This window comes from Panthera tigris, chromosome A2, assembly GCF_018350195.1.
Source record: "Panthera tigris isolate Pti1 chromosome A2, P.tigris_Pti1_mat1.1, whole genome shotgun sequence".
NCBI classification, from domain to species: Eukaryota; Metazoa; Chordata; class Mammalia; order Carnivora; family Felidae; genus Panthera; species Panthera tigris.
In genome coordinates, this window is record NC_056661.1 from 120690417 (window position 1) to 120708899 (window position 18483).

Genomic DNA, 18483 nt, shown 5'->3' on the forward strand with positions numbered 1-18483 from the left:
AGCAGGAAGGGGCATTAAGTGCTAACAGTGGCCACAGGTATCTGCCAGAGCTTGGCCCTGACATTGCTGTTTGGCCTGGTTTCCCCTAAACACACACCTGATTTTTCTGGGACTTTGTCCTTTTTTTTCTGTGTTCAAGGTCAAACTAGGTTCTTTAAACATCAGAGTCTGGGACCCTGGTGCGAGGATATTTTCAACAAGTGTCTCAAACTGGAGAGAGCACAGGCATGGAGAGAAGACTCCCTGGTTCCCAGACCAGATCATGGCCCCGATTACGTGGGCTCACTGCAGCTTGAACTGCTCTTGTCCTTATCACCATGCGCAAATACACATTTTTGTGATTACCGTCGGGGCTCCTTCACTGGCCTCTGAGCTCCCTGAAAACAAGAACCACGTCTGATGCGCTCCACACGGAACCCGTGGCACCAACACAGTGCCTTTGCCCATAGTGGGTACATCATTAATACCTGTTGGACTAATGGATTAGCTAATGCAGTACCACTGTGCTTTGGAAATAAGGATTGGCAACTGGAGGTGACAGAAGAATAATTTGCCTAGAATAAATCCCCCAACGAATAAGAATCCTGGGCCAGATGTCTTCCTACAGACCATGTGAAGACGAGTTAATACCTATTCTTCTCGAACTGTTCCAAAAAAATAGAAATAGAAGGAAAACTTCCAAACTCATTCTCCAAAGCCAGAATTGCCTTGATTCCAAAACTAGACAAAGACCCCAGTAAAAAGGAGAAGGATAGGCCCATATCCCTGATGAACATGGATGCAAAAATTCTCGACAAGATACTAGCAAATTGAATTTGACAATACATTAAAAGAATTATTCACTGGGGCACCTGGGTGGCTCAGTCGGTTAAGGGTCTGACTCTTGATTTCAGCTCAGGTCATGATCTCACAGTTTATGAGTTTGAGCCCCGCATCAGGTTCTGCACTGACAGTGTGGAGCCTGCTTGGGCTTCTCTCTCTCCTTCTTCATCTCTCTCTGCCCCTCCCCTGCTTGTGCGCTCTCTCTCTCTCAAATAAATAAACTTTAAGAAGGAAAAAAGAATTATTCACCATGATCAAGTGGGATTTATTCCTGGGCTGCAGGGCTGGTTCAATATTCACAAATCAATCAACGTGATACACCATTAATAAAAGAAAGGATAAGAACCATACGATCCTCTCGGTAGATGCAGAAGATGTACTTGACAAAATCCAGCATCCATTCTTGATAAAAACCCTCAACCAAGTAGGGATGGATGCAACATACCTCAACATTAATTGTTGCCATTAATTGTACCCCAAACATAAAGGTCATATATGAAAGACCCATTGCTAATATCATCCTCAATGGGGAAAAACTGAGAGCCTTTCCCTTACAGTTAGGAACAAGACAAGGATGTCCACTCTCACCCTTACCATTTAACATAGTACTGAAAGTTTTAGCCTCAGCAATCAGACAACAAAATGAAATAAAAGGCATCCAAATTGGCAAGGAAGAAGTCAGACTTTCACTATTTGCAGGCAACATGAAACTCTATGTTGCAAACATGAAAGACTCACCAAAAAAATTGCTAGAATACATGAATTCAGCAAAGTCACAGAATATAAAAACCAACATGGGGGCGCCTGGGTGGCTCAGTCGGTTGAGCGGCCGACTTCGGCTCAGGTCATGATCTCGCGGTCCGTGAGTTCGAGCCCCGCATCGGGCTCTGTGCTGACAGCTCAGAGCCTGGAGCCTGTGTCAGATTCTGTGTCTCCCTCTCTCTGACCCTCCCCCGTTCATGCTCTGTCTCTCCCTGTCTCAAAAATAAATAAACGTTAAAAAAAAATTAATTAAAAAAAATAAATTAAAAAAAAAACCAACATGCAGAAATCTGTTGCGTTTCTATACACCAATAACGAAGCAGCAGGAAAAAAAAAAATCAAGGAATCAATCCCATTTGCCATTAATTGTACCCCCAAACAATAAGATACCCAGGAATAAACCTAACTAACTAAAGAGGAAATCTTTGGAAAGATTTTAAAGAGGAAAAAAATTCATTCTTGAATTTGTGCAACCATTAAACTGTCTATATATGTCAGGACAGTAAGTAACCAAGAGGTCACGAGAGAGGCCGTTCCCACAATTGCACAGGCCTCTATACAGATCAGACCAGCTATGTGTGCTCGGTTCAGTCACAGTCCCCAGGCTGCCCTTGGACAACAGGGAACACAACACTGGGCCTACTGCCTGATGTAGAGGCCAGGGCTGACCGTGGTGGACCACGCTTTCATGCGCTGCTGGGCCCACACACCGCAGCATTTCCAAACCCCCGGGCCTTGCTTGCTTAGTGTCTGCAGTCCCCCTGGGGAGGACTCGTACCTGGGTCGGTGTTGACGACAACTCTGCTCCGAATGAGCTCGGAGGGGGAGAAGCCAGTCTCCAACAGCCAAGGCCTGAGATCCACGTAAGCATCTGCAAGTTGCTGAAGCACGTAGAGGAAGAACTCGGACACTTCCTCGCCCTTGCTCTGTACCAGGTCCAGAATTTTGCGAACCTTAGTAAGAAATTAGACCACACAGCTCTAAGAAACCAGGAGGCTTCCATGAACCCAAAAGTAAAAAGGTCGGACTGGCCCAAGAGGTGTGCCCACCCCCAGGATTCTTCCTGTGTCTCCTTGTCCCTCTTCACCTAACACTACTGCCAGCCAGGAATGAGTGTTGCAGGGAGAAAGTTACCTCTTGGGCATAATGAGGTGGGTGCTGGGCCACACAGCAAGGGGCTAACAGACCCCCATAGAAGTTACACCCTAAAAAAGGCTTTTTGTATTATTCAAAATGCACGAAAAAATCACGTAAGTCAGTTACTGTGCTTCCCCCAGAAACCCTCTGTCTCCTCAGAGCCTGGCAGGATCACGTGACAAACAAGTTCTGTCACTCCTTGACCCAAAGAGTGTTCAGTCTTGCAATTCTCTTTTTCAGGAGATGACACAAAGCTAAAATGAAACTAAGGGTTGTTAAGACCTCCTCCAGTGGCGTATGGAAAAGTCTTTACTGTGGACCCAGCCTGGGACACAGTTGTTCCCAAATCAGAGGCAAGGCCATTCTCAGAGCCTTACCCAGCAGTGAGCAGCTCTCTGGAGTCTAAAGGCACTGAATGAACATCACTGCTAAGGTGTGAGGTGGTCATTTTCTTTTTCTCTCCTCCTACTCGAAAGTGGATTGAAATCAACCAGTTTGGGAAGCAGTACACAGAGCGAGGAGAGCAGAGACGTAAGAGGAGTCTGCTCTCAATGCGCACACAAAAAGCAAAATGTGCAATTGTGTAATCAGCTGATAACCCCAGCGTTTCTGTTTTATCAACGACCCCAGTGGGAAATTCCGCCAATGTACTAAACTCCCAGAGGTCCTCACTCAGATCAGCGGGAGAAGCCCCTTCTGGCTACCAGCCCCTGTCACCCGCACCTTGTCAGGCTGTGTGGGGCAGGCACACACGATCTCCGCATCTTCAGAGGAGAAGTAGTCATTCTTCAGCAAGTTGTCCACCAGACACTGGGTGTTGCGGATGTGAGTGACCAGAAGTTCCCGGTTGATTTTCAACAACTTAACGTGGGAGTGAGACTCTGATGGAATGATTCCCATCTCACCGTGGCCCTGCTTTTCCATGGCTAAAGGAGCAAGCAGCTACTTTGCCCAAATTCATCTTTGGCTACACGTATCTTCCTGGCAGAAGGGCAATCAGGATCCAGGGCGCCCGCCTCTCTCTCCGTGATGCCCCTGAAGAGACCAACGAAGTCACCAGTGAAACCAAAGCCATGGGAAAGATCCCTCCCTGCCCTTTGGTCCTGGAATTTCTCTACTTCAAGCAGGAGGAGTCATGCTTAAGATGGTGATCTGAGATGTATTAAAGAAAAAAATCTTAATTGAATGGCTTCTGCTTGTGGGTTACATGCCTAGAGAGAGTGACCAGAAATATATAGCAAATATACAGCAAAACTTGTTTATTTCCTTTTGAATAAAACAAAAGTGTGCTTCAATCCTAGCCTGGAATAGGGATGGAAAGATATATTACTTTCCATAAAAAGGTTAACCGGGACTGGAGGTTTCCACATACCCCAAGAGGGGAGCACCCAGAATTGGGAGCAAAGGAGCCATGGGGTGGGAGGGGTTGTTGTGGGGGGCAGGGTCTGAGCGAAAAATGGCCTGAGGAGGGAGACAGGCGGCATGAAGTCTCCTGTGGTAGCAAAGCCTCCAGGAACCTGGGCACAGTGACGTCTCGGTCATTACTGCCCATCCTGGGTTGTGCCGTAGCCCTCCTGCACCCCTGCTCTAGCTATCCTCATACCTCCAGCAAAGTCTGCCATATACAAGCACCTCAGGCAATGAAGGCGGAGCAATGGCCATGTGTGGAATGAAATGGGGCAGGGGGAGGGCAAGAAGGAAGGTGACATGGACTTCAAGTGGCAGCTGACCAGGAAAGGCCATCTCCCTGGAAACCCTTGAAACCCTTGTGCACCTGCTGAACCTTCTGTCTGGGTAGAAATAGGGACCCAAGCCATTTTATGTGGGTATTAAAAACTAACTTGGGGGGCACCTGGGTGGCTCAGTCAGTTGAGCGTCCGACTTCGGCTCAGGTCATGATCTCACGGTTTGTGGGTTTGAGCCCCGCGTCGGGCTCTGTGCTGACAGTGTGGAGCCTGCTTGGGATTCTGTTTCCCTCTCTCTCTGCCCCTACCCTGCAAATGCTCTCTCTCAAAAGAAAGACAAACAAACATTAAAAATTAAAAAAAAAAAAACAAACACAACTAACTTGGGCTCACCTGAGCTAGATGAGATAAATAAACCTTAAAAAAAAATTTAAAAACCTAACTTTAAAACCTAATTTGAGCTACCCCAAATTGTGCTGATTATCTTTCTTGTTCCCTAAGATCCTGTGGCCACTTCTCCACTCATCCTTGTGTATATAAAATGGGTCATCATCTTAGAAGCAGAAAGGCCCCGACCTGGCCACTCAGTCCCTCATCTAGGTAGGAAAACTCACAGATTCAGACAGTTTTTAAACTTTTGTTGTGCCCTGCCTGCCCTTCCCCCCCCCCCCCCCCCACCGCCACAGCCACAAATGACAGACCTGTAAACACAGCATCATTCATGTTTTACGAGCCCACGTCCATTAACATTCAAGTCCAGCGGTTCTCAGCTTTTTCCCCCAAGTCACATATGAGGCTCCTGGTCTTTGACACGCTTCCAGTTTTCCTTATTTTACTTATCAATTTGCTAAACATTGCAAGCCTTCCAGAGATTTCCCAGTGGGACCCCACGCAATAACTTTCCTTTTATAACCTGAGTGACTGAGCAGGACAGACTACACTTGAACACTCTAAGCAGCAGGAGGCCAAGACATCTTTACCAAAAAAAAAAACAAAACAAAACCTTTCAGGGATGGAAATGATTGGTTAGTTACTGTTCTAGTAACACGCTCACCTCTTAGATGTTAACGCAGCCTTTTCCGCTGAGGTCAACTGTATGCCCCATTTTAGGATCCACAGCTTTGGGAAACTGGTTCCCTGAAGGGACACCAGGTGATAATATTAAATTTATATTAGGGGTTAACGATACCTTTTCAAGTTTCTGGCCTTATTCTTTGAAGTAAGTCAGAATATTTTAGAACAACATTCTCTCCTTAAATCTTCCATTTCCAACTCCTTTCTGGAAACTGCAAAATAAAAAAAAAAAGTTTTCCTTGAAAATACTATTGCAATGAATGGGGAACAAACAAACGAAATTGACGACTAGATAGTTTCGAACCCAGAACTCGAGGATGCTGGGTACCACCTGGAGGGTCTTCCTCAGGGCCATGTTTTCTACATGTCATTCAGACAACACACTCACCTTTTTTTTTTTTTTTTGGCCATAATTGAGTCCTACCTGTACTTTATTTGCTTCACTTTGTGCTTTAAATTGACTGTTTTATTCTATTTTTTGTTTTACTTCTAGTATAGTTACTAAACAGTGTAATAGTAGTTTCAGGGGTAGAACAGATTGATTCAGCACTTCCATACGTCCGTCACCTGTCACCCAGCGCTTATCACAGCAAGTGCACTCCTTAATCCCCATAAATAAACTATTTCGAAACCCAGATTAATTTTTTTTTTTTTTTTTTTGAGTAGGCTTCCCACCCAGCACAGAGGCTAATGTGGGGCTTGAACTCATGACCCTGAGATCGAGACCTGAGCTGAGAACACTAAGCCACCCAGGAGCCCCAACACTCAGATTCATTATTTTATTTATTTTATTTTATTTTATTTTATTTTAATTATATGAAATTTATTGTCAAATTAGTTTCCATAACAGATTCATTTTAACTTTTTTTTTTTAATGTTTATTTATTTTTGAGACAGAGAGAGACAGAGCATGAACGGGGGGAGGGCCAGAGAGAGAGGGAGACACAGAATCTGAAGCAGGCTCCAGGCTCTGAGCGGTCAGCACAGAGCCCGACGCAGGGCTCGAACTCACGGACCGTGAGATCATGACCTGAGCGAAGTCAGATGCCCAACCGACTGAGCCACCCAGGTGCCCCATAACAGATTCATTTTAAAGGAAATTTTATACTGCCATTGTAAGTGAAAACTATCACTTTCGATAAATAGAAAGTTACACAAAAATAAATCCGTCGGAAATAAAACCATGCTGTTGGATTCCAGCTCAACGGTGCTGCCTGGAGAGATCCGAGGTCTGAGGCCTGAGGCCTGAGGCCTGTGTGCTCTTAGAAACATTTGAGGCCATTAAAGACACAGTAGGACAAAACTGAGCCTTTTTCCCCCCTTTGGTGATAATCCTAAATCTGAGAGAACTGGAAAGGGAACTGCCCACTTCATGATGCTGTATTTTGCCGGCCACCACTCCTGCCGAAGGCGGCTTGAGATGGGTGTTACCTATCATCTGTTCAAACCTAATCTGCATCCATCTGCGATAAGGGTCCAGTTTTACTCATGGCTCTAGCCTCTTCTGAGCCTGCGATTCCCACAAAACCAATGATCTCTCCCCTCAGGCTGCCCCATAATAGTCCCACAGACATTTCTACTGCTTACCATCAAAGGCAGAAACTTCAGTCGCCTGATTTAGAGCCACTTAGGCAAAGCAACAAATTATGTGCCAGCCAGCTGGCAAGGGGGCTATTGTACTATAATTTCCAAAGCCCTGGTTTGAGATTTAATCAGATTTGCAGAATGAGCTCAATTCAGCAGGAACTTATGGTAAAGAAAGCTGAACCTGCCCAGGTATACAGAATCCAAGGGTAGACGGAATATATACCATAGGACACGATAGAGAAATTCAGTTCACAGGCATCTGGAATACCAAGCAGAGTCAGGGATCTCCTGGCCCCAACAGGGCACCCATTACTATCTTCGCCTGGTAAAAGGTGGGTCTGGCTAATGAGGCCAGTCTAGTTGTCACTTCCAGGCAAACAGAAGACCAAGGTTGGCCAGGGTCAGGTTTGGTGAGCTGGGCCTGCTCTGATGGGTGGGGCTCTCCCGGGCAGTGGTGCAGAGCCAAGAAGACAGAAGGTGGAGATCCTGGTGAGGCATGTCCAAGAAACAACCATAGAAAACATGAAGCCAATGGAGGTGGCCGGAGAAACTAGACAGACCCATGGCAGAATAAAAGAGGAAGATGAAGCAGAGGAACGGAGCAGAAAAGGTCAGGGAAGGGCCAGTCTCCCACCTAAAGCCATCTCTTGTGACAAAGGCAAGCGGGGGTGGAGCCTATTGGTGGGGAGGGAGCCTCTTGGGAGCTGAGGGGTTTAGATGGCACCCCCACCCACTCCTCTTCTTCCTGGCTTTCTGATCTGCCCTCAGAGAGGTTTAGTTCCCAGGTAACAGAATGCCAGGGTCCATCCACCACCTTAGGCTCCTTATGGAAATCTGTGCCCAGGTCCCATCTTGGAATTTGATCTTCTAAGCTAAATATAAAGTCTGCAGAGCCAATCAATCAATCAATCAATGGCTCAGGGAAGCTTCTCTGAAGAAAACAAAGCAAGTATTGGGGAAAGGCAAGCATTCAAAGGAAAAAAGAGGTAGAGACAGGAGAGAGACATTCTGTAAGACTATACAGCAGATGGTTCACTAGAAATGAAACGCAAGCCACATGTGCAATCTAAGATTTCCCAGTAGCCACATTAATAAATGTCAAAAAGAATCAATTTTAATGTTTTATTTAACCCAATGTATTAAATATATTATTGCAATATGTAATCAAGATAGAATTAAGGAAATATCTTACATTCATTTTTTTTTTTCATACTAAGACTCTGAAACCCAGTGTGCATTTTATACTTAGACCACTTCTCGGTTTGGACCAGCCACACATCAAGTGTTCGCCAACTACATGTGGCCAGGGGCTACTGCGTTGGCACAGCTGTAGAGGAAGCACTGGATGCTGGCATAGGAAGACATCAGAGCTCCTCCCTGTCCCTGTTCCATTTTATTTTTTTTTATTTTTTTATTTTTTCAAAAAAATTTTTTTTAATGTTTATTTATTTCTGAGACAGAGAGAGACAGAGCATGAGTCGGGGAGGGGCAGAGAGAGAGGGAGACACAGAATCCGAAGCAGGCTCCAGGCTCTGAGCTGCCAGCACAGAGCCCGACACAGGGCTCGAACTCATGGACCGCGAGATCATGACCTGAGCCGAAGTCGGCTGCTCAACTGACTGAGCCACCCGGGCGCCCCTCCCTGTTCCATTTCAAATACCGATGCCAGGAATGACTGAATTGGCTTTCAGCTTAGTTTTGCAGAAAGTCAGTGAGGCAGGTAGTTAAAAAAGTGAGGTCGCTGATAGTTCTGCCAGCTCAGAAAGGAAGTAAGTACTGGTTTATAGACCTACTGGTTTATAGTCGGTGTACAATTCCTTTCAACTATCACATACAAATTTACAGCTTTTTATGCTTCCAAAGATTAAAACTAAGAACTATTTTTTATCAAAGCATTTTTGTGAGGGGCGCCTGGGTGGCTCAGTCGGTGAAGCGTCTAACTTTAGCTCAGGTCGTGATGTCCCAGTTTGTAGGTTCGAGCCCCGGGTCAGGCTCTGTGCCGACAGCTCAGAGCCTGGAGCCTGCTTCAGATTCTGTCTCCCTCTCTCGGCCCTTCCCCGCTCACACTCTCTCTCTCTCCCTCCCTCTCAAAAATAAATAAATATGAAAAAAATGTGTTTTCAAATGCTATAGATAGTATAATGAGACGTTCACACACCATGGGTAGGAATGTACCCTGGTGGAGAACATCTGGGAACCCATTTGACAGAACATATGAAGAGCCTGTGAGAAGTTCGTTTTAGTGATTTCCCATTCTAGAGACCTGTCCTCTGCAAATATTTCCTATTCTAGAAGTCTGCCTTCTGAAAAGATTCAGAGGCTCTGACAATTTTGTGGGTTTTTTTTTTTTTAAACAGTTTTCTTCTGCTTCTAGCTGTAATACAGTAGCTTATGACTCCCACAGAGGTCAACTGCAGGTGAAGTGATCAACAAATTGGGGTATAATCATACAGTACAGCGCTATTTGATAATAAATATGAATGGTACAACACGAATATCACAGATATTATGCTAAGAGAAACCAGACTCAAAAGACTCTGAATGATTCCATTCATACGATTCCAAAAATCTGACCTAGAAATCAGAGCAGTGGTTCCCTGGGGTGGGGGGTGGGAAGACAGGAGAAACTGCCTGCATAGAGAAACACGAGAAATTTCTGGGGAGACAGAAATGTCCTTTATCTTTTTTTGATAAGTTTTTTTTAAATGTTTATTTTTTGAGAGAGAGAGTGAGTTCTGCAGCTCTGTGGAGGGTAGGGAGCCATTTTGGCAGAGACAGGACAGAGAGAGAGAGGGAAAGTGTGGCACATGGAGATTGCACAAGAAGAGCACTTCCCCTGGAAAGGAGCTGGACGGAAAGAGTGCAAACACTCACAGGGCGCTTGACAAGAAATCTGTCCCCCAAAACCATTGATGGGTAGGAAGGAGAGGGTTTCAGTTCTACCAGGATTCTATAAACAGTGGAGGGCAGAGTCTGAAGGTTCAGAGCTCATTAACTGGTGGCGCTCCAGTGATAGAGTAGGGCAAAACCCCAGGAGTGTGCAGCACAGTCTGAGGGTTCCCTGTGTCTTGTGGGGAGAAGCTGTTCCCCTGCTTGGAGTACATGTGGTAGAGGCCATATGGCCTCCTCACAGGCAAAGTTTTCAGTGGACCCCAGAGAGAAGCCACGTTTGCTGGTATTGGGACAAAGACTTTAGAGTGTGGCAAATTGGCACTGGGTAGGTGTTGTGATTTGCCATAGACTTTTTTTTCCTCTATTCTATCAAGCTTCTTTCAACAAGCAGACTGAAACACACCTAGGATCAAGCTTCCTTTTTTTGATTTTGTTTTGTTTTTAATTTTTACATTTTTATTTTTTAATTTTTTTCTTCCTCCAAAATGACAAGATGGAAGAATTCACCCCAAAAGAAAGAATAGGAATACATGACAGCCAGGGATTTAATCAACACAGATGTAAGTAAGATGTCTGAACTAGAACTTAAAACCATGATTATAAGAATACTAGCTGGGGTTGAAAAAAGCATAGAAGACACCAGAGAATCCCTTTCAACAGAGATAAAAGAACTAAAATCTAGTCAGGCCAAAATAAAAAATGTTGTAACTGAGATGCAATCTTGAAGGAATGCCGTGATGGTAAGGATGGATGAAGTAGAGCGGTGAATCAGTGATATAGAGGATAAAATTACAGAAAATAATGAAGGAGAAAAAAAGAGGGAAACGAAGGCAAAAGCATGATATAAAACTTAGAGAACTCAGTGACTTATCAAAAATTAATAACATTTGAATCAGAGGAGTCCCAGAAGATGAAGAGAGAGGAAAAGGGGCAAAAGGTTTATGCAAGCAAAGTATAGTGGAAAACTTTCCTAATCTGGGGAAGGACACGGATATCAAAATCCAAGAAGCACAGAGAACTCCCATTAGATTCAACAAAAACCAACCATCACCAAGGCATATCATAGTCAAATTCACAAAATGCACAGAGAAGGAAAGAATTATGAAAGCAGAAAGGGGAAAAAAGTCCTTAACCTACAAGGGATGACAGATCAGGTTCGCAGCAGATCTGTCCACAGAAACTTGGCAGGACAGAAGGGAGTGGCAAGATATATTCAACGTGCTGACTCAGAAAAATATTCAGCCAAGAATTCTTTATCCGGCAAGGCTGTCATTCAAAATAGAAGGAGAGATAAAGACTTTCCCAGATAAACAAAAACTAAAGGAGTTTGTGACCATTAAACCAGCCCTGCAAGAAATTTTAAGGGAACTTTTTGAGTGGAGAAGAAACTAAACAAAACAAAAAAGACCAAAAGCAACAAAGAAAGGACCAGAGAACATGACCAGAAACACCAATTCTACAAGCAACACAATGGCACTAAATTCATATCTTTCAGTACTCACTGTAAATGTAAATGGAATAAATACTCCAATCAAAAGACACAGGATATCAGAATGGATAAGAAAACAAGACCCATATATATGCTGCCTACAAGAGACTCATTTTAGACCTAAACACACCTGCAGATTGAAAGTAAGGTAATGGAGAACCATCTATCATGCTAATGGACATCAAAAGACAGCTGAAGTAGCCATACTTATATCAGACAAACTAGATTTTAAAACAAAGGCTGTAACAAAAGATGAAGAAGGGCATTATATCATAATTAAGGGGTCTATCCACCAAGAAGGTCTAACAATTATAAATATGTATGCCCCCAGCTTGAAACAACCCAAATATATAAGTCAATTAATCACAAACATAAAGAAACTCATTCATAATAATACCATAATAGTTAGGGACTTTACACCCCCATTTACATCTAAGCAGAAAAATCAGCAAGGAAACAATGGCTTTGAATGACACACTGGACAAGATGGGCTTCATAGATATATTCAGAACATTTCATCCTAAAGCAGCAGAATACAGATTATTCTCAAGTGCACATGGAACATTCTCCAGAATAGATCACACACTGACCGGGTCACAAATCAGCCTTCAACAAGTACAAAAAAACTGATATCATACCATGCAGATTTTAAGACCACAGTGCTATGAAACTTGAAATCAACCACAAGAAAAAATTTGGAAAGACCACGAATACTTGGAGATTAAAGAACATCCTACTAAAGAATGAATGGGTTAACCAAGAAATTAAAGAGGAAATTAAAAGGTACATGGAAGCCAATGAAAATGAAAACACAACAGTCCAAAACCTCTGGGACGCAGCAAAGACAGTCATAAGAGGAAAGTATATAGCAATCCAGGGCTTCCTTAAGAAGGAATAAATGTCTCAAATACACAACCTAATCTTACACCTAAAGGAGCTGGAAAAAGAACAGCAAATAAAGCCCACAACCAGCAGAAGAAGGGAAATAATAAAGATTAGAGCAAAAACCAATGATATCAAAATCAAAGAAACAGTAGAAGAGATCAACAAAACAAGGAGCTGATTCTTTGAAAGAATTAACAAAATTAATAACCCCCTAGCCAGATTTATCAAAAAGAAAAAGGACCCAAATAAATAAAACCATGAATGAAAGAGGAGAGTTCACAACCAACAACAAAGAAATACAAACAATAATAAGAGAATATTATGAGCGATTATATGCCAACAAATTGAGCAATTTAGAAGAAATGGACAAATTCCTAGAAACACATAAACTACCAAAACTGAAACAAGAAGAAATTGAAAATGTGAACAGACCTATACCCAGGAAATAAATTGAATCAGTAATCAAAAATCTCCCAACAAACAAGAGTCCAGGGCCGGAAGGCTTTCCAAGGGAATTCTACCAAACATTTAAAGAAGCGTTGACACCTATTCTTTTGAAGGTGTTCCAAAAAATAGAAATAGAAGGAAAACTTTCAAACTCCTTCTACAAGGCCAGCATTACCTTGATCCCAAAACCAGACAAAGACCCCACTAAAAAGGAGAACTACAGACCAATTTCCTTGATGATCATGAAGGCAAAAATTCTCAACAAGAGACTAGCAAACCAAATCCAATAATACATTAAAAGAATTATTTACCATGATCAAGTGGGATTTATTCCTAGGCTGCAGTGCTGGTTCAATATCCACAAATCAATCAACTTGATACATCACATTAATGAAAGAAAGGATAAGGACCACATAATCTTCTCAACAGATGCAGAAAAAGCATCTGACAAAATACAGCATCCTTTCTTGATAAAAACCCTCAACAAGGCAGGGATAGATATAACACACCACAACATCATAAAGGCCATATACCAAAGACCCACAGCTAATATCATCCTCAATGGGGAAAAACTGAGTTCCTTCCCTCTAAGGTCAGGAACACAACAGGGATGTCCACTCTCACCACTGTTGTTCAACATAGTGTGGGAAGTCCTCGCCTCAGCAATCAGACAACAAAAGAAATAAAAGGCATTCAAATTGGCAAGGAAGAAGTCAAACTTACACTCTTTGCAAATGACATGATGTTCTAGGTGGTAAACCCAAAAGACTCTGCCAAAAAATTGCTAGAACTGATACATGGATTCAGCAAAGTATCAGAATATAAAATCAACGTACAGAAATCTGTGGCATTTCTATATGCCAATAATGAAGCAGCAGAAAGAGAAATCAAGGAGCCGATCCCACTTACAACTGCACCAAAAACCATATAATACCTTCAAATAAACTTAACCAAAGAGGTAAAAGTTATATATGCTGAAAACTATAGAAAGCTTATGAAAGAAATTGAAGAAGACACAAAGAAATGGAAAAACATTCCACACTCATGGACTGGAAGAATATTGTTAAAATGTCAATATTACCCAAACCAATCTACATATTCAATGCAATCCCTATCAACACCAGCATTCCTCACAGAGCTAGAACAAACAATCCTAAAATTTATATGGAACCAGAAAAGACCCCAGATGCCAAAGTAATTAATTTCCCCCAAAAGGAAAAGAAAAATTAGGTATATCCTCACCAAGAAAGAGCTGGCATAGCTACATTAAAATTAAATAAGGGAAGAAATGTTACTAGAGGTAGAAAAACATTTTATAATGATAAAATGATCATTTTTAAAGGACAATACAAAGATTTTAATTTGTATGCACCTAGTAACATATTTTCAAAATAATAAAGCAAAAATTGGGGCACCTGGGTGGCTCAGTCAGCAGATAGATTCTCTGACTTCAGCTCAGGTCATGATCTCATGGTTTGTGAGTTCGAGCCCCACATCAGGCTCTCTGCTGTCAGTGCAGAGCCTGCTTCAGATCTTCTGTCCACCCCCACCTCACCCCCCCTCCCCTGTTGCACTCTCTCTCTCTCTCTCAAAAATAAACACTTAAAATAATAATAATAATAATAATAATAATAATAAAGCAAGAATCGGCAATCCTAAAAGGAGAAATAGACAAATCCACAATCACAATGGAGTTTTTTTAAAGTTTATTTATTTATTATTGAGCGAGAGCGAGAGAGAGAGAGAGAGAAAGCACACAAGCTAGAGAGAGGTAGAGATTGGAGACAGAATCCAAAGCAGGCTCCAGGCTCTGAGCTGTCAGCACAGAGCCTGACGCGGGACTTGAACTCATGAATGGTGAGATCATGACCTAAGCTGAAGTCAGACACTTAACTGACTGAGCCACCTAGGCGCCCCACAATGGAGGACTTTAATACATGCTTCAGAGTAACTGAAAGAAAACACCACAAAAATTAACAGCCAGTAAGAACATGGAGAATCTGAACAGAATAACAAGTCTTCTAACTGACATCTATAAAACATGTACCCAACAGCAACAGAATGCCTCACATTAAACTGACATATCATAAAGCAAGTTCTTAACATATTTTTTTTAATGTTTTTATTTATTTTTGAAGGAGAGAGAGACCGAGCATGAGCAGGGGAGGAGCAGAGAGAGAGGGAGACACAGAATTTGAAGCAGGCTCCAAGCTCCGAGCTGTCAGCCCAGAGCCCGACGCGGGGCTCGAACTCACAAACTGGGAGATCACGACCTGAGCCGAAGTCGGACACCTAGCCGACTGAGCCACCCAGGTGCCCCTTAACATATTTTTTAAAGTTTATTTATTTATTTTTTAGAGAGAGAGAGAATTCCAAACAGGCTCTGCACTGCTCCAATGCAGAGCTCGAACTCAGAAACTGTGAGATCATGATCTGAGACGAAGAGCCAGATGCTTAACCGCCTGAGCCACCCAGGTGCCGCTTAGCACATTTTAAAGGACTGAAATCATTCAGAATATATTCTCTGACCATAGTGGAATCAAGCTAGAAATCAAAAATAAAAAGACACCTAGAAAATCCCCAAATCAACTGGTCAGAGAATAGAAATTAGAAAATATTTTGAACTGCATGATAATGAAAATACAACACACCAAAAATACAACACGTGTGGGATACAATTAAAGAACTCATAGAAATGTATAGACTTACATGCACATATTAGAAAAGAAAAACAAAAATTCTATCTACAAAGTGGGTTTAAGGGGAACATATGTCAACCTAACAATGAAGGTCATATATGAAAACCCCACAGTGACCATCATACTCCATGGTGCAAAACTGAGAGCTTTCCCTTTAAGGTCAGGAATTTATTTAGAACAACAAGCAGATGAGGACAAGCACGTGGTCAATGCAGGTCTCTGTGTTCTCTAGCTACCCCCACACCCTCCTTCAATGGCCAGCGGCCAGGAGAAGCTGGAGGGGAAGTGGGTCTGGAGTGGCAAAAAGCTACACTTTCCAGAGAGTGCTCCTGTAAGTCAGTCTTACTGCAAAAGGGTCAGCAGGGCGCCTTCCCAGCTGAGGAGCACAGTGAGAGTGAGCAGGCCTCCTGGAGAGTGGAGACCTCCGTCCATTTCATTTGTTCATTTACACTCATCTTGCACAAAGGCAACTGGACCCCTGCCCTCAAGGGGGCTCACAGACAAGAGAAACAGCACAAACAGAAATCTAGCCGTTCACCAAATGCAAAGAAAACAAACTAATAGAAGAACGGAGGAAACAAAGCAAAGACTTCTGCCTGAGGTAAAGTTGGAACCCTAGAACGGAGTGAGGTCTGTGCTAGCCAAAAGTCTGCAAACGGCAAGCAAGGCCCGGGGTGCTTAGAAGAGCCCTGCGACCGACCTGCTGTCAGAAGGCATGTGATGAGGTCACAGGAACACATTGGACAAAGTATCACTTAGAAAGGAGCCCCACTTGGGGGTGCCTGTGCGGCTCAGTCCATTAAGCATCCCACTTCAGCTAAGGTCATGATCTCCAGGTCTTCTCCCCATCTGTGAGTTCGAGCCCCACATGGGGCTCGGAGCTGACAGCTCAGAGCTTGGAGCCTGCTTTGGATTCTGTGTCTCCCTCTCTCTCTGCCCCTCCCCTGCTCACAGTGTTTCTTTCTCTCTCTCTCTAAAAATAAATGAACATTTTTTAAAAATTGAAAGAAAAAGAAAGAAAGAAAGAAAGAAAGAAAGAAAGAAAGAAAGAAAGAAAGAAAGAAAGAAAGAAAGGAGTCTCACCTGGGGAAAGAACAACTGGGACTCACATGCAGAGACTGAGCGACTTCTGTTCCCCTTTCATCCCGGAATCACGGGGAGGCCCTTCCCCTACATTCAGTTTCACTTTCTAAAGAGGGATTTTGCCCAGTCCTGCGGCTTTCTTCCTTTTCTACTATCCCAAGAGACCCTGAAAGTAAATGCGCACTCTTTGTAACTAAGATAAAAAACATTTTATAAAGATGCTCATCTCTATAGAGGTTTCTTTTTATGTTTGAATAACTTTCCCCCAGTAGGAAAGCAATTTATCTGCTCACTGTGGAAACTTTGGGAAATGCAATAAATAAATAAATAAATAAATAAATAAATAAATAAATAAATAAAGAGGGAAAAAAAACCACATCACCTACACCACTGTTAACATTCTAGACTAACCTTCTACATTTTGGCATCATTTTATATATATATATATATATATATATATATATATGCTGTCCCTTTACCATTATCTTGTGTTTCTGTGTAACCACCAAGGCCCTCTCTTGAGCTGCAGAAGCCAGTTTCTGACAGATGCTTTACTTCCCCGGTTTTTATTTTATAAAGAAAAATAAGAGCCACCTGCCACTCTTTGATCTTTTAAAGCCCGTAACTGAGAAATTCCATGTGCCAAACAAAGGATCAAACATGATGCCGGCTGGTGACACCTCCGCTGGCCTGGCCCTGCCTGCCTGAACCCCCACAGCAAATCCAGAAGCCTCCATCCGTGGCCAATCACAAGACAACACAGTATCGTCAACAGGACCTGCAGATGGGCCGCCAGGGAACAGGCAGGGGAGGGGCACCGGAAAGACTCCAGGATGTCGGCCTCCCGTGTCCTTCTCCAGAGGTCGGGTGTCACGGGCTGCACTGCGTGGTGGCTCCAGCAGGGCACAGAAGGACCATCACTAACACTGAGTAAGCACTTTACTAGGGGCGCGGCATCCAGCCAAGGCTTTCCAGTACCTGCGAGAGATACAGTAACACAGGGCTAGATGTGGTCTCTAGAGCCAGCCAGTCCGAGGGACTGAATTTAAACCCTGTTCCCTTACTCATTAGCAAGCTAGCCGCAGCTTCTCTGAGCCTCAGTTTCCTCACAGTCACAGCCCCTGCCTCAAAGTGTTGCTACAAGGACTGAGTCATTATTCAAAGTGTCCAGACTGGGCATCAAGTAAAAATACTCAGTGATTATCCCCTAATTTAATCTTCTCTATTATCTCCCTCAATTCTTCGGACAACCCTAGGTGGCAGAGGCCATTGTTATGGCCGATTCACAAATGAGAAAGCTGAGGCACACAGAGGTTAACTATCTTCCCAGAGTCACCGAGTTTATAACCTGACAGGGCAGACGGACAGAACACAAGATTTCATTGTGGTGAGCACACCGAGTGAGAAATGAACCAAGAGTGCCAGTGAGATGTGCAGCGGCCCGCGGGCCTTCCTTGGGTCCCACTGGAGCCCTCTGCAGTGGCAGGTGGCCGGGAGACGTGCTCAGAGCCCCTGTCTCTTAGGAGAGTGAATGTGAGACACACTGAGACCCAGGAAACCCCCAGCACATGAGGACTAGGTCAGGGCTGCCCACTGCTGAGGGACACGATCTCCACAGCCACCCAGGGGTCATACTCCTTAAATCCCGTGTATCTTTATAATAAACCTCCGTGCACAGAGAGGACCTCAGTGTTATCTCCGAGTGAGATCGTGAGTTCCATGCAGCAGCTTTGCCCTGAGCAGAATCACCGAGCAGAGCCCGGGGGCAGAGGTCACCCTGCCCACGGCATAACTGTGCATGTCAGCTACCAAATTTGGCTTCTACCCCCACTGACAGGGCCTCAATCAAGAACAGAAGCCTCAAGAAAATCTTTCCCCATAATCTACACTGATCCCATGATTTCACTCTTCGACACTCTGC

At 43.6% G+C, this 18483-nt stretch overlaps 1 protein-coding gene across 4 annotated transcripts in view; it reads right to left on the reverse strand.

Annotated features, from left to right (window-relative positions):
• NOD1 (nucleotide binding oligomerization domain containing 1) overlaps positions 1-18483 on the reverse strand; it is a 76269-nt gene that overhangs the window by 35271 nt on the left and 22515 nt on the right. For 2 of the 4 annotated variants that reach the window (XM_042969220.1, XM_042969241.1), the window contains exons 2-4: positions 5596-5692; positions 3445-3756; positions 2363-2537 (exon numbers count right to left, since the gene is read on the reverse strand). In XM_042969220.1, coding sequence (XP_042825154.1) covers positions 2363-2537; positions 3445-3645 — 376 coding nt within the window. In that variant the 5' untranslated portion in view covers positions 3646-3756; positions 5596-5692. The other 2 variants (XM_042969225.1, XM_042969233.1) reach the window with 2 other exon arrangements.